General features: G+C 42.7%; 2 protein-coding genes, 1 long non-coding RNA gene and 1 other non-coding gene across 4 annotated transcripts in view; 2 read left to right on the forward strand and 2 right to left on the reverse strand.

Annotated features, from left to right (window-relative positions):
* Positions 1-1,955, reverse strand: part of TMEM245 (transmembrane protein 245) — an 83,617-nt gene extending 81,662 nt beyond the window's left edge. The window contains exon 1 of the mRNA XM_019966693.2: positions 1,368-1,955. Within this exon, the coding sequence (XP_019822252.2) occupies positions 1,368-1,955 (588 nt within the window). The remainder of the gene's footprint in view (positions 1-1,367) is intronic.
* A 90-nt stretch (positions 1,956-2,045) lies between these two features.
* Positions 2,046-19,821, forward strand: LOC139184640 (uncharacterized). The gene is made up of 3 exons (XR_011568189.1): positions 2,046-2,174; positions 6,465-6,731; positions 19,558-19,821. It is a non-coding gene; the product is annotated as an uncharacterized lncRNA (long non-coding RNA).
* Positions 9,502-9,574, forward strand: TRNAR-CCG (transfer RNA arginine (anticodon CCG)). The gene has a single exon. It is a non-coding gene; the product is annotated as a tRNA-Arg (tRNA).
* FRRS1L (ferric chelate reductase 1 like) overlaps positions 10,703-27,682 on the reverse strand; it is a 28,218-nt gene continuing 11,238 nt past the window's right edge. Inside the window, 4 exon segments of the mRNA XM_070795236.1 lie at positions 10,703-17,332; positions 19,414-19,660; positions 23,880-24,018; positions 26,127-26,211. Coding sequence (XP_070651337.1) covers positions 17,160-17,332; positions 19,414-19,660; positions 23,880-24,018; positions 26,127-26,211 — 644 coding nt within the window. The 3' untranslated portion in view covers positions 10,703-17,159.

Consider the following 27,682-nt stretch of genomic DNA (forward strand, 5'->3'; position numbering starts at 1 on the left):
TTGATAGAGCTAGAGAAGACAGTTCTGGTATTAGTCACCAACTCTACCAATAACTTTAGGCAAGTTATAACCCTGCTTGACCGATAAACGGAATTGTTTTGCAACTTGAAATCAAGGTGCACTTAACAGGGACAAAAGTGAATAAATTTATTTTTAGATGGTACTGCTTCTTAATGAAATAGTAGTCTTAAGCATTAAATACCCACTTATTTTTTTCATCCCCAGTGAAACATCCTAAAGGAAATTAACCCTGAATATTCACTGGAAGGACTGATGCTGAAGCTGAAGCTCCAATACTTTGGCCACCTGATATGAAAAGCCAACTCACTGGAAAAGAACCTGATGCTGGGAAAGACTGAAGGCAGGAAGAGAAGGGGACAACAGAGGATGAGATGGTTTGGCAACATCACTGACTCAATGGACACGAGTTTGAGCAAACTCAAAGAGAGTGAAGGACAGGGAAGCCTGGAGTCCTTCAGTGCATGGCGTCACAGAGTCTGACACAACTTAGCAACTGAACAACAAAGTGAAATGTTTGGATCATTAACTGATCTACAATCTGGCCTGATTTAGGAAACATGTCACCAGATTATCCTTGAAATCCCTTCCAACTCTAAAGCTCCCTCATTAAGAATAACCTCAGGACGATCCAGGAATCACAAATATGCCTTTTCTTCACCCAGTCTGCTTAAGAAATCCACGTGGGAGGAGATGTAATGTCGCAGAGCAATCCGTGCACAAGGCGTAAGAGTTCCCAAGAAGAGAATGTGGCAAGAAACAGGCCCAGGGGGCTCAGCACCTAGGTGCGTGGCACAAAGTATCCTGAAATCACCTGAACTGAGAGGCAGCTCTGAACTATTAAGAAAGATTTGTTCCAGGACTTGAGGAACTTGTGTCAACCAGTACCCTCTTTGTCCCAACAAGACTGGTAAGAAGTCACCTCTCCTGTCTGTAGGATGACAGATTAGGCTAGGATCTCTAAGGTCTCTTCCAGGATAGTCCCACGTAAGCAGAACTGAAGATGCTGAGCACTCCCTCTCCAAGGCCAGGAATAAATTCCTGTCCACTTGCCGATGCGCTGAAAGCCCTCCCTGCAAAACGGAAAAGCGCTTCCCTAAAGGGTACACGTCCCCCTAACGGGGTGACTGTTTCGAACCACACCCGTCTTCTCCTTGGAAGGAAGGGCACCAAGTTCCTCGTGTGCACGGGAAGGAAGGCGGAGACGGACACTGCCTGCACACTCAGGTCTGGACGTTTGGCCGCCCTTGCACCGTGCCGAGGGACTGCACCCCAGCGAGCTGGGGGTGTGGTGAAGGTCCCTGCGTGCCCGGCGGGACGGCCGAGGGCCCGGGCCGGGGCTCACTCACCCACAGGCTGTTGAAGTAGTCCAGCCCGCAGCAGATGAGCGCGCCCGCGTGCGCCAGCAGCACCTGCACGCCCAGGTAGCTGCCCAGGCTGTAGAGGCCGTAGAGGAGCGGGCCGCCGGCGCCCAGCAGTAGCAGCAGGCGGCGGCGGCGCAGCGCCTGTTCGCCCAGGGCCTCCACGCCGTAGTCCGCGAAGCAGATCGGCAGCAGCAGCGCGGCCAGCACGATGGGCGTGTGCGCGCGGTGCAGGCGCTGCAGCCAGTGGCGCCCCAGGCGCGTCAGCGAGCTCTTGAAGGGGTGCAGGAAGGTGCCGCACAGCACGGCCCAGAGCAGCGGGCGCAAGAAGGCCTCCAGGATGAAGTAGACGAGCACGGCGGCGCCGCAGCACAGGCACACGAACAGCACCGCCCCGGTGTTGTAGAAGGCCTGCTTGATGGGCTTGTCGAAGCGCAGCGCCAGCGCCGCTGTCCGCGGTGTCTCCCCGCAGCCGCCGCCGCCGCTGGCTGCCCCGACCGGACGCTGAACCCGCGGCGCCCGGCTCGGGGAGCCCCGCGGACTGAGTGCCTCCTCAGGGCCGCCATCGTCGGCCATCGTGCCTTTGCCGCTGCCGCCGCCGCCGCCGCCAAGAGACGGTACTGGGAGGCCTGGAGAGAGGCAGGGCGGGCGACACGCGGCATTGTGGGAGATGTAGTTCGTAACTGACCACTGAAAGCTCACACAACCTTTGAGGAACTCCAACTCCCAGAGAGTATAGCGAGCGTTCCTTCGGCCTCGGGCTCCCTGTGGTTCATTGGTCCCTGCAGAATTCAGGTAACAAGTTTCTGGGGTCTGCGTGTTAGTAGGGGCAAAAAACAAACTTTCCTCTCCCCACCAACGTACAGTATAAGAGCAGTGTATGCTAGCTCAATTCAAGTGTTCTATTAGTCACAAACGGGGGGGAGGGGAGGAATGTCAGATAACAGCCTTTACGCAAAACACCCTGAATCATAAAACAAAACAGAACCCTCCCTTCGTTCTCTGGTTAATGTCAACTTTTAGGGAGGCACAGTCCCCAGAGTCACTATCTTCACAGATTGAAAACCCAAGCTGCACATTAGAATCCCTGGGGGAATACTTTAAAAAGACCAATTACCATATTCAGTTTTATTGATTTATTTAGTAAAGTGTTGGCTCTGGTGTGTTTGGCAGGATTTTAAATAGCGATTACTGTGGAAAATTCTGAAAGAGATGGGAATACCAGACCACCTGATCTGACTTTTGAGAAAACTGTATGCAGGTCAGGAAGCAACAGTTAGAACTGGACATGGAACAACAGACTGGTTCCAAATAGGAAAAGGAGTACGTCAAGGCTGTATATTGTCACCCTGCTTATTTAACTTATATGCAGAGTACATCATGAGAAACGCTGGACTGGAAGAAGCACAAGCTGGAATCAAGATTGCCAGGAAAAATATCAATAACCTCAGATATGTAGATGGTACCACCCTTATGGCAGAAAGTGAAGAGGAACTAAAAAGCCTCTTGATGAAGGTGAAAGGGGAGAATGAAAAAGTTGGCTTAAAGCTCAACATTCAGAAAACAAAGATCATGGCATCCGGTCCCATCACTTCATGGCAAATAGATGGGGAAACAGTGGAAACAGTGTCAGACTTTATTTTTCTGGGCTCCAAAATCACTGCAGATGGCGACTGCAGCCATAAAATTAAAAGACGCTTACTCCTTGGAAGGAAAGTTATGACCAACCTAGATAGCATATTCAAAAGCAGAGACATTACTTTGCCAACAAAGGTCCACCTAGTCAAGGCTATGGTTTTTCCAGTGGTCATGTATGGATGTGAGAGTTGGACTGTGAAGAAGGCTGAGCGCCAAAGAATTGATGCTTTTGAACTGTGGTGTTGGAGAAGACTCTTGAGAGTCCCTTGGACTGCAAGGAGATCCAATCAGTCCATTCTGAAGGAGATCAGCCCTGGGATTTCTTTGGAAGGAATGATGCTAAAGCTGAAACTCCAGTACTTTGGCCACCTCATGCGAAGAGTTGACACATTGGCAAAGACTCTGATGCTGGGAGGGATTGGGGGCAGGAGGAGAAGGGGACGACAGAGGATGAGATGTCTGGATGGCATCACTGACTCGATGGACATGAGTCTGAGTGAACTCTGGGAGTTGGTGATGGACAGGGAGGCCTGGCGTGCTGCGATTCATGGGGTTGCAAAGAGTCGGACATGACTGAGCGATTGAACTGAACTGAACTGAACTGGCTCTAATGTGTCTGGCAGGATTTTAAATATCGATTACCATATGGCAGACTCTGTTATAAACGTCTCATTCCTATTAACTCATCTGATCCTTAGAACAACCCTACAAAGAAGATGGTGTTATTATCCCTACTTCTCAATAAGGAAAACTGAGGCTCAGAGAAGTTAAGTACCTTGCCAAGGTACACAGCTAGTATGTGCAGAGGCAGGATTCAAACTAAGAGTCTGACTCCTAAGTCGATTCTTACCTACTAGGTTAATAAATTGGTCTGACAAGGAAGACTTTAGCACAGGGGTCCTCAACCCCCAGGCTGTGGACTGGTACCCATCAGGGGCCTGTTAGGAAATCAGTGGCTCAGCAGGAGATGAGCATGGGGGAGCAAGAGATGCTTCATCTGCAGCTCCCCACTGCTTGCATTACAGCCTGAACCAGCCTCACCCCCAGTGGAAAAACTGTGTTTCATGAAACCAGTGCCTGGTGCCAAAAAGGCTGGGGACCACTGCAAGTTTAGCATATATTTTTTAAAGCTCTTCAGAAAAGCCTAATGTGCAGCTATTGTTGACAACCATGTAGGTGTCGATGCTGGAGAAATCTAAACTCCTGGAGGAACCCTAGGTCAGAGTCTCAAACTGCCACTGTTCCATTTTGGAGACCTGAGGTCAGGTCAGTTGAGCCCCCAACCCTAATTTCCCCTTTCAAATGGGAGTGATAATAGAAACTCTTGTGTCAAAAGAGAAAAAGGGAGCTCTGAGACAATGCATGGTGCTTCTGTTTTCTTGTTGAAAGGTCCTGGTACCCAAGCTTACTGCTTGTAAAACACCTCCAAAGGCATTTTATTTAGAAGAATAAGAGAGAGGTGAAGAAGGGAAAGAAGAAGAGAGGGAAGGGGAAGGAGAGGAGGATGAGGAGGAAGGGGAGGAAGAGAAATAAGAGGAAGGAAAAGAAAGGAGGGAGGAAAGGAGGGAGGGAAGGAGGAAGGTTTCACTAAGTACTCAGTACGAGAGTACTTCAGAACTCTGCAAGTTACCTCTCTTCTGTTTTCAACAAATTTTCAAGTAGAAGAAAAAGTGATTCCTTTCCATCCTGTTTTGGGTTTCAGGTCACAGTCCCTGTTTTTCAAGTGGTCTTTGGACGGTGACTCTGTAAATAATTTGCTTCAGTTGTCTTAAACCGTCTTTTTTCCTCTTTACTTTGTTCAGGGCTGCTAGGGTAAAGAATCCGCCTGCCAGTGCAGGAGACGCAGGGGTATGGGCCATTCATAGTACAGAGCATAAGCTCAGGGTGCTGAGCAAGTGAATGGATGATTCGCTATCCTTTCAAAAAAGTTGTTTGTGCTTCCTGTGAGAAATGGTACTGAAACATTGGGAATGTGTCTCCTACGTAGTCCTATGATTAAGAGCAGAGAAAAATTAAATTACTGGGATGTAGGGCCTACAAAATCAATTTGAGTACACAAAGTCTACTCAAATCTTTAACTCACAGAGTGTATGCTTTTAGGCACATCCTCCAAAATGTGAGGCTACTTGAAGTGAAGTGAGAGTCACTCAGTGGTGTCCCACTCTTTGCGACCCCATTACTCTTTGGACTGTAGCCTGCCAGGCTCCTCTGCCCATGAAATTCTCCAGGCAAGAATACTGGAGTGGGTTAGCCTATCACTTCTCCAGGGGATCTTCCCAACCCAGGGATCGAACCCAGGTCTCCTGCCTTGCAGGCATATTCTTTACCAGCTACCAGGGAAACCTGAGGCTACTTGGGTTTTCTTTTTTAATGCCATGTAGCAACTCACCTCAAGGAAGAACAGCCTCTGTGGGCTTCCAGGTACAGTGAAGGTGTAGAAGAGTGGATCAAGTTGACCCTGGGACCACACTGCCTTTGGCCTGCTTGTTGCGTGAACTGATGAATTTCCTAATCATTTAAGCCAGTTTGGGTTCAGTTTTACATTTCTTGCAACAGAAAGCTTTCTGGCTGATAAAATGATAACACCTCCATCATTGGCTGCCGTGAGGATAAAGTGGGAGAGCGTGTCTAAAGCAGAGGCACAGTGCCTGGGACATGGTGAAAATCTAATAGTGGCTCCCAGGGTGCCTCCTTGTTGTGTCCTAGAGATGCCAAGAGGCATCTCTTAAGCCACAGTCAATCACAGACTCCTAGGGCATCAAGATAAAAGCTGCAGAGGTAAAACAAACACAGGACAGGATTCTCCAGGGCATCATGTCTGTCATAGAGTGTTTACTGAGTTGTAATGAGCACCTCCTTTAAACAAAAGTCTTGTGCTTACAGTGCAGTGTATACATTACACATAAAAGAGGTGTGCACAGTGCAGGAGGAGAAGCCATGTGAAAAGGTAATCAAACAGACGTGCATTTAGATTCCAAATATGAGTTACCACTCTCTTAATAAAACCCATAGCAGACATCGCTAATAAATCACTGAACTCTTTCTCACCGAGCGTAGATACAGCCTCAAAACCCTTCTTAGCAGAACATACTAGGGAACCACTACCAACTCCACAAAGTAGGCACACAAGAGGAAACACATTTGCCTTTTCTATATTAAACTAGCCATCCAGAGACTTCCCTATTGGCCCAGTGGCTAAGACTCCACCCTCTCAACATAGGGGCTCCTGGGTTCAATCCCTGGTCACGGAACTAGATCCAGAGTGCTGCAGCTAAGACCGAGTGCAGCCAAATAAATAATTTAAAAAAAACCTAACCATCTAGTGTCTGATACTAGATAAAATTGGCAGACTAAAAATGTAAATAAATGGTTTAGAAGAAAAGAGTTTGGAAAGTATGAACATGAGAAATTACTAAAGGTTGCTTTTTTTTTTTTTTTAAATCTCAGTGCCTGAAGAAAGAATGATGCAACCGAGTCTGATACCATCGGGCCCTGCCTGACCACTTCTGCTTATCTCTTCTATTCCTGCGCTGAGCCATGTGCCCTCACTTAAAGCACAAGTCCTGCCAGTTCACTGAGTGGAGTCTAGCCTTTCCTGTGTCTGGGCTCCTGTTCATCCAGTCTTGGTTCCTGTCCTTCTGGTTTGTACCATCCAGCTGTAGCTGACCTTCCAAGCCATCTCAACAAAGAAAAGTTTACCAGTTCACTAAAAAGGTCAGTGAAGAAATTACCAAATTGGTTCAACCAACCCAGTTGAGACCCATCTATCCAGCAACAGATCAGATGAGTAAAAGAAACCTGAAAGTTCTTTGGGGGAAAACATACACACACACAATCCCCCTTTACAACAAATCTGCAACCAAAATTGCTCCCCCTTTCTCTTCCAGGGTAGGAGGAAGTTTGGTAGAGGGGATTGACATCTACAGGATGAATTTTGTGATTAACAGTTATTACTAAGAGCCAGAACTGCCTGTCTAAAAAATGGCTGGCCCTAAGTGTCCTTTGCTGGTAGCTCCTCATCTTCACAGAAGTGATTTTTTTCTGGAATGTTTTACCTGGAATGACTGAAGTATGAGAGCTAGGGACCAGGTCTTGGAATTCCTAGTGTACCTTGGCTCTGTTCCCAACAATATACTCCAGCTAACACTGAGGCTACCCATAGTATAAACAGCCAGCCTTCTGCTGCAAATCAGGGCAAGACTGATCCACCAGGAGATGGTGGATGCATGTCAAATTGACCAGACTAGTCCCTCTTTTATTTACAAGTAAACTATCTTTATTTGAGAATCAAGTCCTGCTGGGTTTGAATCCTAAGCAATACATGTTTGTACACCCTTGGCGCCACACTGATGTCACTGCAGCCTCCAGCTGGTCCCTCTATCTGCCCTCTTGCTCCACTCCAATCAGTTCTCTACCCAGTAGCCAGTGTGATCATTCTAAAATACAGTCTGATCCCTTCAAATCCTTCTTACCCTATGGGAAAGTTCCAAGTTCTTTCAGTTCAGTTCAGTTCAGTTCAGTTGCTCAGTCGTGTCCGACTCTTTGCAACCCCATGAATTGCAGCACGCCAGGCCTCCCTGTCCATCACCAGCTCCCGGAGTTCATTCAGACTCACGTCCATCGAGTCAGTGATGCCATCCAGCCATCTATCTCATCCTCTGTCGTCCCCTTCTCCTCCTGCCCCCAATTCCTCCCAGCATCAGAGTCTTTGCCAATGAGTCAACTCTTCGCATGAGGTGGCCAAAGTACTGGAGTTTCAGCTTTAGCATCATTCTTTCCAAAGAAATCCCAGGGCTGATGTCTTTCAGAATGGATTGGTTGGATCTCCTTGCAGTCCATGGGACTCTCAAGAGTCTTCTCCAACACCACAGTTCAAAAGCATCAATTCTTTGGCGCTCAGCCTTCTTCACAGTCCAACTCTCACATCCATACATGACCACAGGAAAAACTACAGCCTTGACTAGACGGACCTTTGTTGGCAAAGTAATGTCTCCTGCTTTTCAATATGCTGTCTAGGTTGGGCATAACTTTCCTTCCAAGGAGTAAGCGTCTTTTAATTGCATGGCTGCAGTCACCATCTGCAGTGATTTTGGAGCCCCCCAAAATAAAGTCTGACACTGTTTCCACTGTTTCCCCATCTATTTCCCATGAAGTGATGGGACCAGATGCCATGATCTTCGTTTTCTGAATGTTGAGCTTTAAGCCAACTTTTTCACTCTCCACTTTCACTTTCATCAAGAGGCTTTTTAGTTCCTCTTCACTTTCTGCCATAAGGGTGGTGTCATCTGCATATCTGAGGTTATTGATATTTCTCCCGGCAATCTTGATTCCAGCTTGTGTTTTTTCCAGTGCAGCATTTCTCATAATGTACTCTGCATATAAGTTAAATAAACAGGGTGACAATATACAGCCTTGACGTACTCCTTTTCCTATTTGGAACCAGTCTGTTGTTCCATGTCCAGTTCTAACTGTTGCTTCCTGACCTGCATACAGATTTCTCAAGAGGCAGGTCAAGTGGTCTGGTATTCCCCTCTCTTACAGAATTTTCCACAGTTTATTGTGATCCACACAGTCAAAGGCTTTGGCATAGTCAATAAAGCAGAAATAGATGTTTTTCTGGAACTCTCTTGCTTTTTCGATGATCCAGCGGATGTTGGCAATTTGATCTCTGGTTCTTCTGCCTTTTCTAAAACCAGCTTGAACATCAGGAAGTTCACGGTTCACGTATTACTGAAGCCTGGCTTGGAGAATTTTGAGCATTACTTTACTAGCATGTGAGATGAGTGCAAGCTCTTTACTATGTCGTAAAGAGCCACACTCACCCTGCCTCACCTCTCCCCACTCCCTGCTTCATCCTTTATCCTCCAGCACTTGGGTGGCCCCTAACAATATCCAGGAGTTAATCCTTAAAACCTGTGAAGTATGTTACTTTACTTACACTTTGCAGATATGATGAGGTTAAGGACTTTGAGATAGGGAAATTATCCTGGATAATATGGATGGGGTCTAAATGTAATCACAGGTATCTCTATTCGAGGGAGGGAAGGAGATTAGACTACAGAAGAGGAGAAGCAACCTGACCTCTCCGACCACAGAGGCAGACATTGGAGTCATGAGGCCATGGGCCAAAGAATACCCACAGCTACCAAAAGCTGTAAGAGCCAAGGAAGAGTTCTCTCCCCTGGAGTTCCCGGGAGAAACCAGCCCTGCCAATCTCTACATTTTAGCTGCATGCAATTCTCTTCAGACCTCTGGCCTCCAGAACTTCAAGAGAATACATTTCTGTTGTTGGAAGCCACTAAATTTATGGTAACTTGTCACAGCAGCAATCGGAAACTCATACAAACCCTGTCCAATGACAGTGGTTCCCAACTCATCCTGCTGGCCTTTCTCCTGGGTTGCTCTCCCCTTTCTTGAAGATGCCTCTCCACATCCTTTGCCTGCTTTACGCCTATTCCTTCTTTAAGGTTCAACCTCAGGGACTTCCCTGGTGGTCCAGTGGCTAAGACTCCGCGTTCCGAATGCAGGGGGCCCAGGTTCGATCCCTGGTCAGGGAATTAGATTCCGCATGCTGCAACCAAGAATTTGTGTGATGCAACTCAAAGATCCTGCATGAACAACTAAGGCCCTGTGCAGCCAAAGACATAAATAAATACTGAAAAAGAGAGATTCAGCCCCAGCACTGCACCTGCTTTCCTGGCTACCCCAGGCTGGGTGAGGATCCCTACTCCACCCGAGCGTTTCCTTACACTGCAGTCGCCAAATGATATCATTTCGATGTTTATGTATTTGACTCTCCGAATAGGCTGTGAGCCTCCTAGAGGCAGAAATCAAGAGCAGGTCTTCCTCTTGTCCTCCAAGTGTAGTTTCTCACATACAGACTGGCACATAAGAGTCCTCAATAAACATTCATTGAATGAATGAATCCACAGGTGGTTAAAGCTGCTTGACCTCCTGGAAGCAAGTGACTTTCACGTCCACTCCACTTCAGCAGTCTCTTTTTACAGCCCATCCTCTGGCCCTCGCACCTGGGACTGAGCCCTAAGAAACTTACAAGTCAAACATCATCAGCCAAGGTCAGGTATGATAGCTGAGCTACCCACTGAGAATACTGCAAAATAAATACCACAGGATACCAAAATAAATACCACGAGGATACCAAAAAATAACCAAATACTTGTTTGGGGAGGTGGTAAGAGTTACAGCCTATAATGCAGAATGTGGTAATAATTCTTTCTTAACATGACATTCCTTGCACTTTTCAACCTAGTCCCAGTTTCTCAATTTGCTCAGCTATTGCATTCTGCAATTTCCACACCACCCTGATGATTCATAAGACTTTACCACTAAACTAACTGTTGTTAACATACAACATGATTTAGTTACCACCAAGGTCTATAACGAAATTCTTAGAGCTAGTATGCCCTGTCAGTCAACTAATACAATTTAAATGGGATTACAGGCCTCCATTTACTATCTGATAAAGGCATTAGGCTGAAGCTTTAAATACAGATTTCTTTTGCAAATTGTTTTTCTTGCAAATATTTTTACCTGACTACTGCAACATGATTTTTCCTTTGTCAGGATGACAGGCTCTCATCTTCTCCAAGGTTTATAACTTCACAAAGACTTTACTGATGAAAGGATGTAAAACAAACAAACATAAAATCAAAAATGCATCAGAGTAAAGCAGTAAAGAATTACAAACTTTAATTACATCAACTGAAGAATTTCAAACCATGTTGAGAATTTATATTTTAAAGTTTAAACCTAGTTAATATATTCTAACTCTAACATAATCCTCTAAATACAGGAGTATTCGTGATATCATATGGACAGAATAATCACTTAGAAAGCATCTAGGAATATTGCTACCATTACTTTACATAAACAGAAATCCATGTCTTTATTAGTAAGGTACCACACATCATAGAGTAAAAATTCACATAGGACAGGCTTATAAATATACATAAATCTCAAAATCAATCACAAGTGAACATTAGGTACACAATTATTATAAAACAAATATAACCCATCAATGTCTATTTAAAGGCATAGTTCTTACAAAATAGTATTTGATAGACAAGTCTCAAAAAAGTATTATTAATACTTCTGGAGCCAGATTGTTCCAGCATATCAGCGCATCTGGGGGAATAAGGCATGTGGAGAAGTTGCATTTGCTCTTCCAGGTGGTCAGGACATTCTATCTGATGAAAAGATAACGGCTTCAGTGATCTGGGTGAATGCCACAACCACCGCAGCACCCCATAATCCTACAGAATTGATCACTCTCCAGAAGAATGGAATGGAACAGCTATTTGCCTAATGGCCAATATCCAGGGGAAACAGAAAACATTAATGGAATATCAGCAGAGTTGAAGTGAAAAATCCCAAAGAGCTTGATGATTCACTTAAATCTTTAACCATATTTAAAATCACATTAATAGCCACTATTTTCATGAAAAAGAATGTATACTTATCTATTAAATATAAAAACAACCAAGTATAACTTGAAACTAAATAATTGATTAAATGAATAAGGAATCTAATTAAATATAAAACATGGATAGGTTGCATCAACATGCCATTTACTCAATTCACACTAGTCTTGGTTTCTTAACTAACTGTATAGAAAAGTCAAACTCAACAATGATACTTTATACATTCTTAACAAGTCATAGAATGTTGAATGGAGGAGGCAAAGTTTAATAAAGGACCCAGGAATCCTTTCTACAAACTAAACTACCATAAACTCAAGGGTAGTTTTGCCTATAATACACACAATGTTTTACCTCTTGAGTTTTAAAGTATTTAAGAGACCAGATCAGAAACAGAAACAATCCTGACAAGGACTTTCAAATGGTATATATACAGGCATTTATGTATAAACACAGTGCCCATCACATATGCACAGATGTATATACAAACACACCGAGAATAATCACACTGTTCGCTAAACATAACCAATTCTGTGTAGAGAACAGAGCAATTCTATACAGCAAGTATTCCCATCTCAGCATTTGGACTATTGTGGTGGTTCTCAAACATATTTCCATTATGATACAGGAGGTTATGCCACAGTCACATGTGTAAAACACTCCCATCCCATGAATGTAATAGATTTAGGTAATACTTAAAAACTGTCTAGAGGAAAATACATTAGTCTGAAACATTGTACAGCTGACCCTTGAACAACACCAGTTCGACCAGGTCCGCTTAAATATGGATCTTTTTCAACAGTAAATATTGCAGTGCTACACTCAGTGAGGCTGGTCCACTTAAATATGGATCTTTTTCAACAGTAAATATTGCAGTGCTACACTCACTGAGGCTGGTTGCATCCTTGGATGTGGGGCTACAGATAGGAGGAGCCTCAGACATGGGAACTACCTGTTTTGGAGGGATTACTCTAAATTATAGGTGGATTTTCCACTAAAGGACACTATCAGTATCCCTAAGCCTTTGTGATCTTTAAGGGTCAACTGTAATCCCACCATGAAGAGCAATGGCACAGTAAAAGTCATTCACAATTGCCTCAACCTAGATAAAATAAAACTGCTGTTCACCCAGCTCTGACTTTACTGCTCTCTCTTTCACATCTGCTGCTGCTACTGCTGCTAAGTCGCTTCAGGCGTGTCCGACTCTGTGCGACCCCATAGACGGCAGCCCACCAGGCTCCCCGGTCCCTGGGATTCTCCAGGCAAGAACACTGGAGTGGGTTGCCATTTCATTCTCCAGTGCATGAAAGTGAAAAGTTAAAGTGAAGTCGCTCAATCGTGTCCGACTCCTAGCGACCCCATGGACTGCAGCCCACCGGCTCCTCTGTCCATGGGATCTTCCAGGCAAGCCTACTGGAGTGGGGTGCCATTGCCTTCTCCGCTCTTTCACATCAACTCTGGAGAATGCACGTTCTAATGGGAATCCATTATCAAGATAACAATCCATCAATTCTAATTTATTTTACAAATTACTCACTAACATTGATATTTTTACAGTTAACCAGTAACAACTTACATTACTGGCAGTGTCCTATGCAATTGACCATGATACCTGGGTCATTTAGCTGAGAGCAAGAGTGGGAAAACTACAGTCCACAGGCCAACCTGCTGCCTATTTTTGTATGGCCTGCAAGCTAAAATGGTTCTTACATTAAAAATTTTTTTTAATCTAAAGAAAAATATGGGTGACATGTAAATGTTATATAAAATTTGAATTTGTGTCAGTGGCGTTTTACTGGAACACTGCCACGCTCATGGGTTTATGTATTGTCTGTGACAGAGCTGAACAGCTGAGAGACTTTAAAGCCTAAAATATTTATCATCTGGACCTTTACAGAAACACTTTGCTGACCCTCAGGCCAGAACTAAGAATGACAACTTCAGTGGTAATAGCTCTTAAGCACAAAATCCTGAATATAGACTGTAAACTTAATTACAGAGACATTAGTAAAAAAAACTCTGTGGGATGTAATCTATCCCTGAGTTGTCCAAATTGTCCAATTTCCTTAAGGACAGAAGCCAACAAAATATAATTAAATATGGCTCCTGCATTTTGTCTGAAATCATGTTTGCAAATTCATCTTTGAGACTACAATGAAGCAAGAAAAGGGCACTAGGCTCTAAGCTGGAAGACCTGGGTTTTAGGTAAATCACTATTAAATGCATTCTAACTTTTCCAATCTGTGTATTATTTTTAAATAACATAAAAAGCACTAAGACGACAAAATAAAGAATCAAAATGTTTTAAGAAAAGAAAAAGAAAGTAAAATGTACCCCTTTCCCTAAATCTAACTATAAAAAGTCCTCCTATTCATTGTAAATTGCTTAAGGGGGAAAAAAAGCACTTGGCTAATTTGAGTGTGGATAGTGGGTTCCATTTAATGAAAGTTTTAATGAATATGCATGTGCCTTTTTAAAGTAAGTGTATTGGATAAACTGGTGTCTCAAGTCCTTGCCAACACTGGTACATGCTCAGTCGCTTCAGTCGTGTACGACTCTTTGCTACCTTATGGACTGTAGCCCTCCAGGCTCCTCTGTCCATGGGGATTCTCCAGGCAAGAATATTGGAGTGGGTTGCCATGCCCTCCCCCAGGGCATCTTCCTTAACCCAGGGACTGAACCTGGCTTTCTCACGTCTTCAGCACTGGTTGGCAGGTTCTTTACCACTAGCGCCACCTTGGCAGCCAACACTGGTAATTCATGCCAAAGGCCTAGCCTCAGTTTTTTCATCTGTAAAATTGGACTAATAACAGAATCTACTTCCTCTGGTTGTTGTGAGGATTAAATGAGTTAATCCATGTAAAGTGCTTAGAACAGCACTAAATAAATTTAGCAAACATTATTATTCTACCTGGGCATTTACAAAAATACACTGGTTGGGCATCTCCCCTGTAACAAGTACAATGTTAGAAAAAGGACTACAGAGATAAAATAGAAGTTGATTCTCCTATCCTAGGTAAGAATTAATGAAATTTGAGTCTACAGAATTTTCACTTTAGTATGTCCATAAACTGATGATTCTCTGAGATGATGGTGAAATTCAGTTTTGCATTCCTGGTCTATAAATTCTCATTTCTGAACCATGATTATTGTTAAAAATGTCAAACTCTGTTTTACAGGGCAAAACAGCATTGTTATGAAAGATCTTTCTATTTATGTTTCAAAAGGCAAAAGCTCAGTCTTTGCTAAGAGAATGACCACAGGTAGAACATAAAAATGTTGGCCAGTCTGGCAATGTATGTGAAATACAGACTTTGTGAACCAAACTTGCCACAGAAGTAGTTTCATTTATGCATTCATTCAACAAATGTTTGCTGAGTACCTACTATGTAGGAGTATCTGTTAAAATGATGAGTAACAAGCTATAGTCCCTCCATTAGGGAGTTAGCAGGGAGGATAAGCCAGCAATTACAGGAAAGTGTGATAAGTTAAATGATGGTGAAGCCGAGTGTGCTATGAGAGCGTCTGGCAGGGGCCTGAACCTACTTAATCCAGGGGATCGGAGGAAGAAACAGTTACGCTGTGACCTGAAAGATGCATAGGAGTTCAGCACGCCTAGGCAGTGGAGACTGTCTGGACACAGGGAATGTCAAGAGAGGTAAGAAACTGGGTCTGAAGAACTGAGAGCAATTGAGTCTTGCTGGGACACAGCAAGGTGAGGAGTGGTGACGAAAGAGGACAGTGGAGGTAATCAAAGTGGCTCTCATTTTACACTAATGGAAATGAGATATCGTTGAAAGTTCAAAGCACAAACGTGCAAAACTGGTAATCCAAGGAAAAACAGTTCATGAAACAATTAGCCCGACTTGAAAGTAAGCAGAAGGGAAAATCCCTTAATTTATTCTTTCCCTGCCTGCTACAGAGACTAGCTTGAGTCTCGATTCAGTTTTAACCTATTTATAGAGGAAATATTATACATGAGAGGGTGAAATATAAAAATATTTGCTTTCTTATTTACAATGTGGGTGTTGCATACTCAGCCTCACTGCTGCACAACCACTACACAACCACCTTAGAAGGTGACATACAGGCCCTCCTCAGCCATGGCTGGTGGGCTTCGTAATGAGACCACTGCAGTCGGGCAGAGCCTGGGACTTGAGTCAGATGACTTGAGTTTGAAGCCATTGCTCAATGCCACTTGACCTCTCTCCATCTGCAACGAGGATCATTTCTCCTGCATCCCTTGGATGCACGTGGTAAATTGTGCAAAGTCACAGAATTGGGATGCTTTCCTCATTTTTGTTCAGTTCCAGAAGAATGTGAAAGCCTTTTCCACAGGGGAAGTGGCCTTTCATCTCCGACATGGATTCCAAGGATGGCATTAGAAATCACAGTCTCCAGTGTTGTTTAATCACAAAACCCACAAAGTTGGAGTCAGCTTTAAAGCAATGGGGTGGGGTATGGCGGGCAGCCAGAAGACTCCAGAACTCTACAATGGGAATGCCTCAGCAGCATACACCCATAGACTCTTTCCCTCTAAATGGGCTATTAACTCAGACAGCTGGAGTAAAGCAACGTTTGGGTTCCTTTGAAAAAAAGGAAGTGCATTAAGTCAAGACATTAGTATAAATTATGCTGACGGCTAACCCAATTTACAAGTCTAAACATGTGAATGGATACTCTAAGTAAATTCACTTGATGGGGCATTTTCTAATTTTAAAAATGTCATCTTTAAAAGGTTTCTACTCCAAATTTCCACAGTCTCCAAAAATGTTAATTTATTATTAAAATGCCTTGAATATTTAAGATGATTTGTCTATTATAATACATTTAATTGTACTCAACATATGTTGATTCTGACAACAGAATTAGCTGTAACCACAAATGAATACCTTAATTTATTAAATACAGTGGTAGTAGAGTCCAAATTCTAACTTCTAAGAATGCCCCAATTTCTTATCATTAATATAATTTTACATCTTCAGGAATACTCACAGTTTTGTTTTTAACCTTTCCAAGCAGCAATAAAAAATGTGTTCTCTTAGCTACTTACTAATTGAGAAGACATTTCAAATAAGTCTGAACCATTTTCATATCACTGTTATCTCCATCATTCTCCTCATGAGCTGTGTAAATATCTAAAGACCTTCATGCTCTGTGGAAATTTGAAAGTTCTTCTGCCTTCTAGGTTCTGACTGTGAACTTGGGCCATCCAGAGAAGTTCTCTTTAGTATTACTCCAAATAACTCTTGAACTGTAGTTGGCAGAGTGAAGGTTGTTTAGAGACATAGTTTCTAAGCCTGGCTTTCTCTGCTTTACTATGTGTTATCTGACTGAGCAGCCAAGGCTACACGGCACAAGAGTCATAAAAAGACTGTCTTCTTGGGTCTCAAATTCCAATCAGTATAATAATGATGGCAATAATCATTTTCTTCAGGCCAACTCAGACATGTTGTAAAGCTCAAGTAAGAAAACATATTTGAAAATGAGTGTTTAGAAAAGTTTTAAGTCTTTCTAAAAGTATGGGTCATTATTAAACAACACTTCAATTAGAAAAGCAGCTTGCTCTTTTTTCCAAAAAGCTGAATCCTATGTGTCTTGTTTTTATTTTTTACATAATAGAAGCTAAAACAATACTGAATATTTTTTAAAAATATACTAAAGGCTTTCTAATGCATTGACTCTGTTCATTCTGCCACTGTGGTTAAGGGGTTCCCATCAGTAAGTAGAAGGTCAGGGCAACAATTAGAAGCAGACAGAACGGAGAGGAGAAGGTCTGATAGGCAGCCGATGGCATAAAAATGTCCTCGTACTTGTAAATACTGACAACGCGCTCTGAAGTCGGCGGTGAGTCTATATCATGTCGGGTGATAGAGCCTTTGAGAAGAAAGAAAGAAAAAGGAAGCAGCAAGAGAAAAAAGGTACAGATTTAAAATGATACATGCAAACCACAGAAAAATGAGACAAATCTTCAAAGAGCTGCTATTGTTTTCAAATATGTTTTTAATATTAATATATGGACCACTAACAACTCCTGACCGACTCCCTTGCAGATGAAGTCTATGGGATGTAAAGTGGTAGCCTGGCCAGGCCAGATCAGAGAGGATGTGCTGTGTGTCTACAAGTCTGCATGTCTGTCTGGCGGAGTGGAATGGAGGTATGAAAGGAGGAGAATTAAGATACCAAACAAGTCTTTGGATGGAAAGCATTTTTTGAGCTGGTTAGAAGAGGAAAAGGGGAAAGGCTGTATGTAAAGGCTGCTTCATAAGCTAAAATTGATAGGAAGGGCCTGACCTTTTGATTAACCAATATGAAACTCAGGTGAGGGAGACATGCCTATGAGTTCAGAGCAAAGATCTCCTTGGAAAACGGGCCTCAAAGGGAGGGTTTTGAAGTTACCATCTGCCAGGGAAGCTGTGCCATACCTGACATGCCCAGCCCCTACCCCAGTGTCCATGCTGGCTCTTGTTAACACAAACCAAACTCCTCAGGTTGGCAAGAGTTTTTGTCTCAACAGGTCGCACTCACCTCTCTTCCCTAACCTCTCTCACTGGTCACCTTCGTGAATTCCCAGGCTTAACCATGTACCTCCAGTTCATGCCTTTCTTGAGACACATCTAATCCCATATCCTCCCTTCAAGGCTCAGCTCACAGTTTATCCTCTTTGAGAGACCTTAAGAGGATGGATAGGGTTTGATCACCAGAGAGGCGTTAGAATAGTGTTCACAAGATAGGAAAAGCACAAGCCTCTCTGTAAGGTAGGAATGTGTCCGTGCTGTTTGGAGATACTGAGAACAATGTCAGACTGCTGAGAGTGCTTATCAGGCAAAGTCTCCAGCATTGGGGAGGGCTTGGAATACTGGGCCATGATGCCATATGTGTAAGAAGATGACCTTCTGAGGTACAGCACTTGCCAGTGGTGTCAAATACTTGCTTTCATTTAACCCTTAGAATAATGCTATGAATTCAATATCATTATTATCCTCATTGTAGATAAAAAGAAATTAGAACTCAGAATTTAGATAAAGGCTAGATACAGCTACCAAGGGGCAGAATCAACACTCAAACTCAGCTTTTTAGATTCCAAACCCCATCATTTAAAATGAGTTCATTTCTCCAGCCTAAGACATAGTTTATTTCCCAGGGTACTAAGAGTAATCAAAAATATAATTGCAGATTCATTGTCAGTAACCTGGGAAATAAGCAAATGGAAAAGGGGTCGTAAATCTGGAGGCATCCAGATGTTTTCCCAACTAGAAACAGGCAAAGAAAGGCATGAAATTTCCAATCAATCAATGGCAACAATTTGAAGGAAAGAAAAAGATCCTATTAGGCAATGGATGGAAAAAAAAAAAAGTGAAAGTGTCAGTCACTCAGTCGTAGCCAACTCTTTGTGACCCCATGAACTATAGTCCACCAGGCTCCTCTGTCCATGGAATTTTCTAGGCAAGAATAGTGGAGTGGGTAGCCATTTCCTTCTCTAGGGGATCTTCCTGACCCAGGGATCGAATGCGAGTCTCTCGAGTCTCCTGCATTGGCAGGTGGATTCTTTACCACTAGTGCCACCTGGGAATCCCCTGAGCAGATTCCTTAAGCTCTCTAAAATGAAGATGATAATTCCTACAATTCTGGAGGACATGGTGAGAAGTAAAAGACCATTGTGAGAATTAGAGTCCATACACCATATACAGCAGACATATGATCTGTTTCATCAAGCCACAGCTCATCATATATTATCTTGTATATCTCACTCTAACTATGCATGTGTATAACTTGTCCCATTCTGTGTTCATGTGTATAGTAAGTCCATTACTATATTCTGAAGGCAGGATCCTGTCTCCTTTTTCTATGTTATACAAAGTGCTCATCACTTTCTTGTAAATAATGACTCCCAGTCAATAATGACTCAAGCACAGCAGTGTCTGGTGTTTAATCCAGATCCCAAAATGTAAGCTTACCCTGAATGGCTGGACCCCAAGCAAACAGGTAATACCAACTCAAATGCAGATCGACAATCGTTTCATCTCTGGGAACATTTACAGGCCGTTTAAATCTGCAGGTGACCCGATTGTTCTCAAAAACTCCTTCTTCATCTCTGGCAGGGTTTCTCTGAATCTCCTTCGCCCACTGGCCTACATTATAGAAGTGCTGTATGCGGACCCTGCCATTGTCGTCGTGGACGCAGGCCATGACATCGTCACCACCCTAACACAAAAGATGACGGAGAAGAAAAGTTAAAGGTGCATCTCAGGCAAACTCTTCTGCTACAAAGAAATTTCACTCCAAAACATACATTCCGTGACCTCTGTAATTGGAAGTCCCACCCCAAAAATTGTTTTAAATGCCATTAAAAAGCTTTAATCGAGTGACCAGAGTTTGCACCACCATATCTGACACTGAGTATCTCCTCATGTGCCACTTAGGGAAGATTACATCACCAGCTCTCTAGTAGTCCTGCTGAAAACACAGACACTTAACCTAATCATGAGCAAACAATTAAATCCAAATTGAAGGTCATTCTACAAAAAAAAAAGTGGCCTGTAACCTTCAAAAGGGTCAATATCATGAAAGACCAAAAAAAGAAAAAGCTAAAAAACTGTTTCAAAATCAAGAAGAAGACTAAAGATATTGTCATGTCAATACATGACAACTAATGGTGTTCCTAGACAGAACCCTGCATCATAAAATAAAATTTTCGATAAAGCATAGCATTGCAGCAAAGGGCAACTTTTGATAGTGGACAGTGTATCTGATAATACTACGGTATCTATGTTAAACTTCCTGAATTTAATAAATTATATAGTGAAAAAGAATATCCTTGATCTTAGGAAATACCTGCTTAAATATTTAGAATTAAAGGGTCATGATACCTTCAATTTAACCTCTCAAGTTTGTAGAAAATAATAAAAATCATAAGTAATAGAAGTCAGAGTAGTAGCAGCAGTTGCAGCAACAGCAGAGAGAGATAAAGCACATACGGCAAACATTACTGTTTTTGAGAATGTTCTGGAACCAGCTGGTGGTGGTTCCACACCATGAATGTAGTTAATGCCACTGAACTGTATACTTTCAGTTCAGTTCAGTTCAGTCGCTCAGTCATGTCTGACTCTTTGCAACCCCATGAATCGCAGCACACTAAAATGGTTAAAATAGTAAGTTTTAGGTTGTATATGTTTACCACAATAAAAAGTTACCATTTAGTGAAACATATATATAGGAGTTTATGAGACAACTCATTGGAAAAGACCCTGATGCTGGGAAAGATTGAGGGCAGGAGGAGAAGGGGATGACAGAGGATGAGATGGCTGCATCACCAACTCAATGGACATGAGTTTGAGCAAACTCTGGGAGATAGTGAAGGACAGGGAAGCCTGGCATAGTGTCCCAAAGAGTTGGACACAACTTAGCAACTGAACAACAGGTGAAACATCTATGTATATATAGGAGTTCATGGTCCTATTGCCAGCATCTGTTGGATCATAAAGAAAGCAAGAGAATTCCAGAAAAACATCTACTTCTGCTTCATTGACTATGCTAAAGTCTTTGTGTGGATCACAACAAACTGTGGAAAATTCTTCAAGAGCTGGGAATACCAGACCACATTCCCTGCCTCCTGAGAAATCTGTATGCAGGTCAAGAAGCAATAGTTAGAATAGGACATGGAAGAAATGAACTGGTTCAAAATTGGAAAATGAGTGCGTCAAGACTGTATATTGTCACCCTTCTTATTTAACTTATATGCAGAATATATCATGCAAAATGCTGGGTTGGATAAAGCTCAAGCGGGAATCAAGACTTCCAGGAGAAATACCTGTAACCTCACATATGCAGATGACTCCACCCTTATGGCAGAAAGAAAAGAGGAACTAAAAAGCCTCTTGATGAAGGTGAAAGATGAGAGTGAAAAAGCTGGCTTAAAACTAAACTTTTGAAAAATGAAGATCATGGCATCCAGTCCCATCACTTCATGGCAAATAGATGGGGAAAAAATGGAAACAGTGACAGACTTTATCTTCCTGGGCTCTAAAATCACTGCAGAAGGTGACTGCAGCCATGAAATTAAAAGACGCTTACTCCTTGGAAGAAAAGCTATGACAAACCTAGACAGTGAATTAAAAAGCAGAGACATTAATTTGCCAACAAAGGTCCATCTAGTCAAAGCTATGGTTTTTCCAGTGGTCATGTACAGATGTGAGAGTTGGGCCACAAAGAAGGTTGAGCACTGAAGAACTGATGCTTTCAAACTGTGGTGCCAGAGAAGACTCCTGAGAGTCCCTTGGATAGCAAAGAGATCAAACCAGTCAATCCTAAAGGAAATCAGTCCTGAATATTCATTGGAATGACTGCAGCTGAAACTCCAATACTTTAGCCACCTGATGCAAAGAGCCAACTCACTGGAAAAGACCCTGATGCTGGGAAAGATTGAGAGTGGAAGGAGAAGGGGGCAACAGAGACTGAAATGGTTGGACGGCATCACCGACTCAATGGACATGAATTTGAGCAGACTCCAGGAGGTGGCAAAGGATGGAAGACTGGCATGTGGCAGTCCACAGGGTCGCAAAGAGTTGGACATGACTGAGTGACCGGACAACGATGACAACGGTCCTATTCCTGCAACTTGTCTATAGGATTAACATTAAAAAAAAAAAAAAAAAAAACTAAAAAAGTTAAAGGTGTTTATCAGCTATAAGAAATGTACCCCTCTGTGGAGAATGCTGATAATGAGGGAGGCTCTGCGTGTGTGGGGACAGGGTATATGGAAATTTTCTGTACCTTCTTCAGTTTTGCTGAACCTAAAACCTCTCTAAAGAATAAAATCTAATAAAGAAATCAGCAATTCATTATTTCCAAAAAAAACAGTCAATGACTATTACAAAGAGGTTCCATTTTGCTTTTCCTGTGCATCAGGTTTTGAAAATTTTTAAATCTGTACTTCTTAGAGTAATAGGAAGAGAAAAAGAAACCTAGATTTTGAAGGCCTTTAGATAGCAAAATGTCAAACGTGAAATTTGGATGCTTCTTACTCAACCTCCCTCCTCTGAGCCCTCTAATGGTAAGGGTGAGTGCACCATGGGTGCAAATCCATTCCTGGACAAGAAATGGTCAGTTGCACTGCAAGCCAGCCTGTTGGATGGCACACAACCACTCTTTCTCCCGTTGACCCTGAAGTAGGAGACAAATGATGTAGACTAGTATCCATGCAGTCTTACCAGGTGGACCCATTGTTTTGCCGCCTGGAATGAGAAGCTCATTCTTCTAGAGACCTCTCCAAAACCAAACTCAATGGAGTTTTCATTGCTTAGCCTGATCCCCAAATCTCTTCTTATGACCCACCTATAACCCAGGTCCAATCCACCGGCAAAAGCCTGTCAGTATTACCTTCAAAACACACCTGAAACCTGGGCCCTTCCCACCACTCTTGCTGCCCCCATCTCATTCTAAGAGCCTCAAAACAGACCAGGTGAAGAGAAGCATCTTATCCAAAAAGCAGCCGCACATGCAAAGGTTCAATGGCCTAAGAAAGTGTGGCTGTCTGGGAAGCACCTTGGCACAATGCATGGCAAATGACGAGGCTCTGGAAGAAGGAGGGCAGAATGCGGCAGAGGCACAGAGAGAAGCAGAGATAAGCAACGGACAGCAACCTGGGTTCCTGCCTGTTCCTGTCCACAGTCCTTTCTGAGGGCCAGATGCATTCTTGACAAGGTATGATGTGGAATATTAAATTGTTGGGCCCAATTCTTCACTCCCCTGTTGTCGTATTATATATCTACACCTTCACAAGGCCTCTTGGTTGGGAAGGATACTTCTCTGCCCCTTCATTCTGGGTTAGGCTGGGCGACTTACTCTGGGCAATGGAATATTACCAGCAGATGTGATGTGAACACAGGTTTGAAATCAGCTTGGATGACTCTTGTGTTTCTGCCTCTGCCATGAAAAAAACATGCCTTGGGAGCCACTGGTTCCAGAATGATTAGACAGTACCTGAATCCAAGCCATGGACTGGAGCCAAAAGCAACCGAGTCCCAGCCAATCCATACACATGTGAGCAACAAATCAATGCTGACTGTTATCAGCCATGTGGTTTGGTGGGGCTCTCTTGCAGCATGACTGTGGAATTAACTAATGAATACAAGTACCAGAAGACACCCTGTACTCTCATAACCAACCCTTCCTTCTCCATTTAAAATAACTTGAATTATTTTTTTTTAACTTGTAATCGGAGAGACATAACTAGTATAATGGCTATCATGCTGTGATCAATTTACTTGCTTGGATAAAGAAAATCAAATACCAGGAATTGGCTTCTCCCATTTAAAAGTGGCACGGGTGCTTAGGGAAACATAACCACACTCATTCTCTAAAATCTAAAGTGGTACAGCAGACTGAAGAGAAAAATCACCTTCCACCACGATTTGTGTCTTACCATTTTCTTGTCTGAAGAGAATCCAACTGCAACCCAACCATCGGTGTCTGCACTCAGCTCAAATTCCACATCAGCCCCTATCATCCGGTAGCTAAGGAAGTAGTCACAGGTTTCTGCGTTACAGCCCGGTTTGCCGTATCTATAGGGTATACCGAAACAGGTATTACTGCTTCCGCCTCTACGTCTTCAAAACACATTAAGAGAGCATCTCTGTGTCAGGCAGAATGCTAAGCAATATGAATCAGATCTCTGCTCCCTGGGATCTCAAAATCACAATTTCATCCAGCAGAGACTGCAAAGATGATCTGCTCCTCTTTATCTATGTACAAACAAGGTCCAGAGATGAGAAGGGACTTGCTGAGTGAATCAAGCTGTGGCACGGGCCTCAAGTCCTAGCCAGGGTTCTCGACATCTTATTAGAGTTTCTCAAATATTCACAATTACCAAATTATTTCTGACTCCTTTTAGAGAACAAAAAAATCCTGAGTTAATAATGTAAATAATTTAGATTGCCATTCCTTTTCATTTACAAATTTTCAATTAACAAAAATGGACAAACTGAATACAGATTAAACTACAAAACCAGGACCTTTTAAATTCACAGCATTCAGGGGAAAATGATGTCATTGGCTGAAACTGACTTCCTGCTTACCGCCCCCCCCACCCCATGGTATGTCTGATTCAACTCTGCAGGGTCTTTATTTTGAGCGTGTGTCTTATTACGAGTCACGACTCCATTCTCCTCTACTTTTATCTGTTTGAACAGCTCCAAAACCCTTATACATACAGGGCACCAAACGAATGCCTCATTTACTTACATTCACTGGATGCGAATGCATCATTTACTTAAAAAATCTGCCTTTGCTCTATTGAGCTGCTTGGGACTAATAAAATTCAGACACTAAAGTAAGATGTTTATCCAGATAATCAGATTATGCATTCGTTAATCCGTTTAAGGAGCATCGTTGCAATGAAAACATGAATTTAAATTTTCTTACAGAGAACTTGTGGATCCTTTGAGGACCAGCAAGCCCTAGTTTTAGGAATACTGCCTTTCAGAAATGACTGAAAACTGCAGCAATGGATGGGATAATCTAAGCTCAGATAAAAGGTATCTAAAGGTATAGGATGCAAGGCTGCTAAGTACTGATGGAGGAGGGAGACAGGGAACATGCAGCTTTGCAGGCAGGTACCCTGAGCAGCTGGCAAGGGGTGTAAGCTCAAGACCACAGGAACCGGAGTGAAAAAGCTGCAACGGGTGAGCAAAGCTAAGTGAGTGGGCCAGAAAGCAAGTCTCCCTGAAGCCAGCAGGGCACTAAAACTCCTTTTCTTCTCAAAAATATCCCCTAATCACCAGAATTATTCATTGTTGGCTATCTTCCTCAATAACAATAGTATCACTAGATTTTTAAAAATTCCTTAGAAATACTCTTGCAATCCAAAAACTCAAAACCCCTGTATTCAGTTTTTAGTCCTTGGACTTTGAGTCCCAAACCAAAAAAAAAAAAAAACACACATTCATTGCAATGGCAATCAAAATCTTTACTCTAGGACAATTTGTTTTTGGAAATAAAGGACTCAAAGAAAAGGAGGCTTTCTCAAACAAAGCAGAGCTGTCTAGATGGAAAGTCACTGTCTAGCTGTTTTCTAGCTCCAGTCTATCACATCCAGATAGAATACTACTAATAATCAGGCACTAGATCTGAAATAACTAGCTGGACACTAGAATCAGTGCATACTGACTAGCTAGGATCATATAGCTATCCACAGTCATGACTATTGTTTTAAAAAGGAATTGGGTCTTAGACATATCTGTTGGGTTGCCCCAAATGTTCATTTGGGTGTTTTTTTCCATAAGATGTTATGGAAAACCCAAATGAATATTTGGGCCGAGCCAATATTATTGCCTGTCCTGCCCACACCCGTACTGAATGAACAGAGACAAATTCTGTCATGTAATTCTTCTTCATACAACCAACTGGTTAGACCCCCAAGTCAATGGCATACAGTCATAAATGAAGTCATAAACGAACCAGAGAAGTAAGTTCTAGGGCCAAGGGGCGTGAGACAGCTCAAGGCCTTTAAGGCTGCAACCTGGGCTGGCCTCTGGAAATAGGTTACATTCGTGCTGAAGTTATGAGGGGTGTGGGCCCCTGGTGAGAGTGAACTTCATGCAATTTAAATACTACCTTGAGAAGCAAATCAAAGTCTTAGCTTTAAAGTTCTCCAACTCACAGATCTACCAACCTAAAGCAGCCCTTAGTCTTTCCACAGTCATCCACTTTGATTTTGGCAAATGGATCCACAGGAGGAGCAGTAGGGAAAGGGTAACCTGGCCAGTGAGAAGAAATAAAGTTAGAAAATCCAGGAACAGCGTTTCCAATGAGAAAAGCTACTTTTTAGTAGGTTGACTATTCTCTATCGCATGAGTCTAGAAATGGTCAAAGCCTCAGAAAAGAGCTCAGTTGATGCCTAATCACCCTCTTCATGAGGGCAGGTGTGGGGCACACATCTTTGAACCCAGCCTATGTGTTAACTGAGAAAGGGCTTTCTCCTCATTTACAGGTAGGGTGCCTGGGGTACTGAAAGAAGACATAACATCATAAGCACTGGCTCACCAGTGTCCATTGAAAGCATGAAAAGAGAGTTTTATTCCATACACCTGCTCTAAGAGAAAGAATGAACAATTCTCTCTTCGATAGCAGAGGTTTTCCATTTACAGCTATATATTACAATAGGATCTCTCTGTTTCTGTGAACTTGTTTTTCATCAAGCTGTAGAGGACATTTTCATATCTCATAGAAATTTGTTAATCCCATCATTTCATGCATCTTTCTTGTAAGATGACTTAACGTCATAATGCTTTCAACCACAAGTCAAAGGAGAGCCTACACTGCGTTTCCAGTTTGTGCCCACAAATATTTTTATTCTAGGCTGTTCACTCCGTGTACACAGGAATTGTGTGTGATTCATCTGGTATTCTCTGCCCAGCACACCGCTTGGCACTGGACATTGAAATGATTATCCAACGAATCAATTAAATCACTCATAGATATTAGGCAATGTAAATACACTTTTAAAAAATTATTGTATTAGTTTTTCTTTTCTCACTATTCTGAAGTCTTTTGTGATTTGTAATGCTTTTTTAAACGAGGTTTTGTTTACTTTGTTTCTTTTTTTTTTTTTTTTTTGATGTTCAAGCTGGTTTTATTTTTATTTTTATTTTTTTTATTTTAAATTTTTAAAAGAAAATCCATCCTGAACCCTCTTATACTTAAAGACCAACAGGTCACACTTGCCTGGTTTATATCTGTACGTTTTGTGTTCATTTCTACTACCCTAGATCTTTTTTTTTTTAATTGGAAGGTAACTGCTTTACAATATTCTGCTGGTTTCTGCTGTACAATGTGAATTAGCTATCAGTTCAGTTCAGTTCAGTTCAGTCGCTCAGTCGTGTCCGACTCTTTGCAACCCCATGAATCGCAGCACGCCAGGCCTCCCTGTCCATCACCAACTCCCAGAGTTCACTCAGACTCACGTCCATCGAGTCAGTGATGCCATCCAGCCATCTCATCCTCTGTCGTCCCCTTCTCCTCCTGCCCCCAATCCCTCCCAGCATCAGACTCTTTTTTCAATGAGTCAACTCTTCACATGAGGTGGCCAAAGTACTGGAGTTTCAGCTTTAGCATCAGTCCTTCCAAAGAAATCCCAGGGCTGATCTCCTTCAGAATGGACTGGTTGGATCTCCTTGCAGTCCAAGGGACTCTCAAGAGTCTTCTCCAACACCACAGTTCAAAAGCATC

The sequence above is a fragment of the Bos indicus genome, chromosome 8, assembly GCF_029378745.1.
Source record: "Bos indicus isolate NIAB-ARS_2022 breed Sahiwal x Tharparkar chromosome 8, NIAB-ARS_B.indTharparkar_mat_pri_1.0, whole genome shotgun sequence".
Classification (NCBI taxonomy): Eukaryota; Metazoa; Chordata; class Mammalia; order Artiodactyla; family Bovidae; genus Bos; species Bos indicus.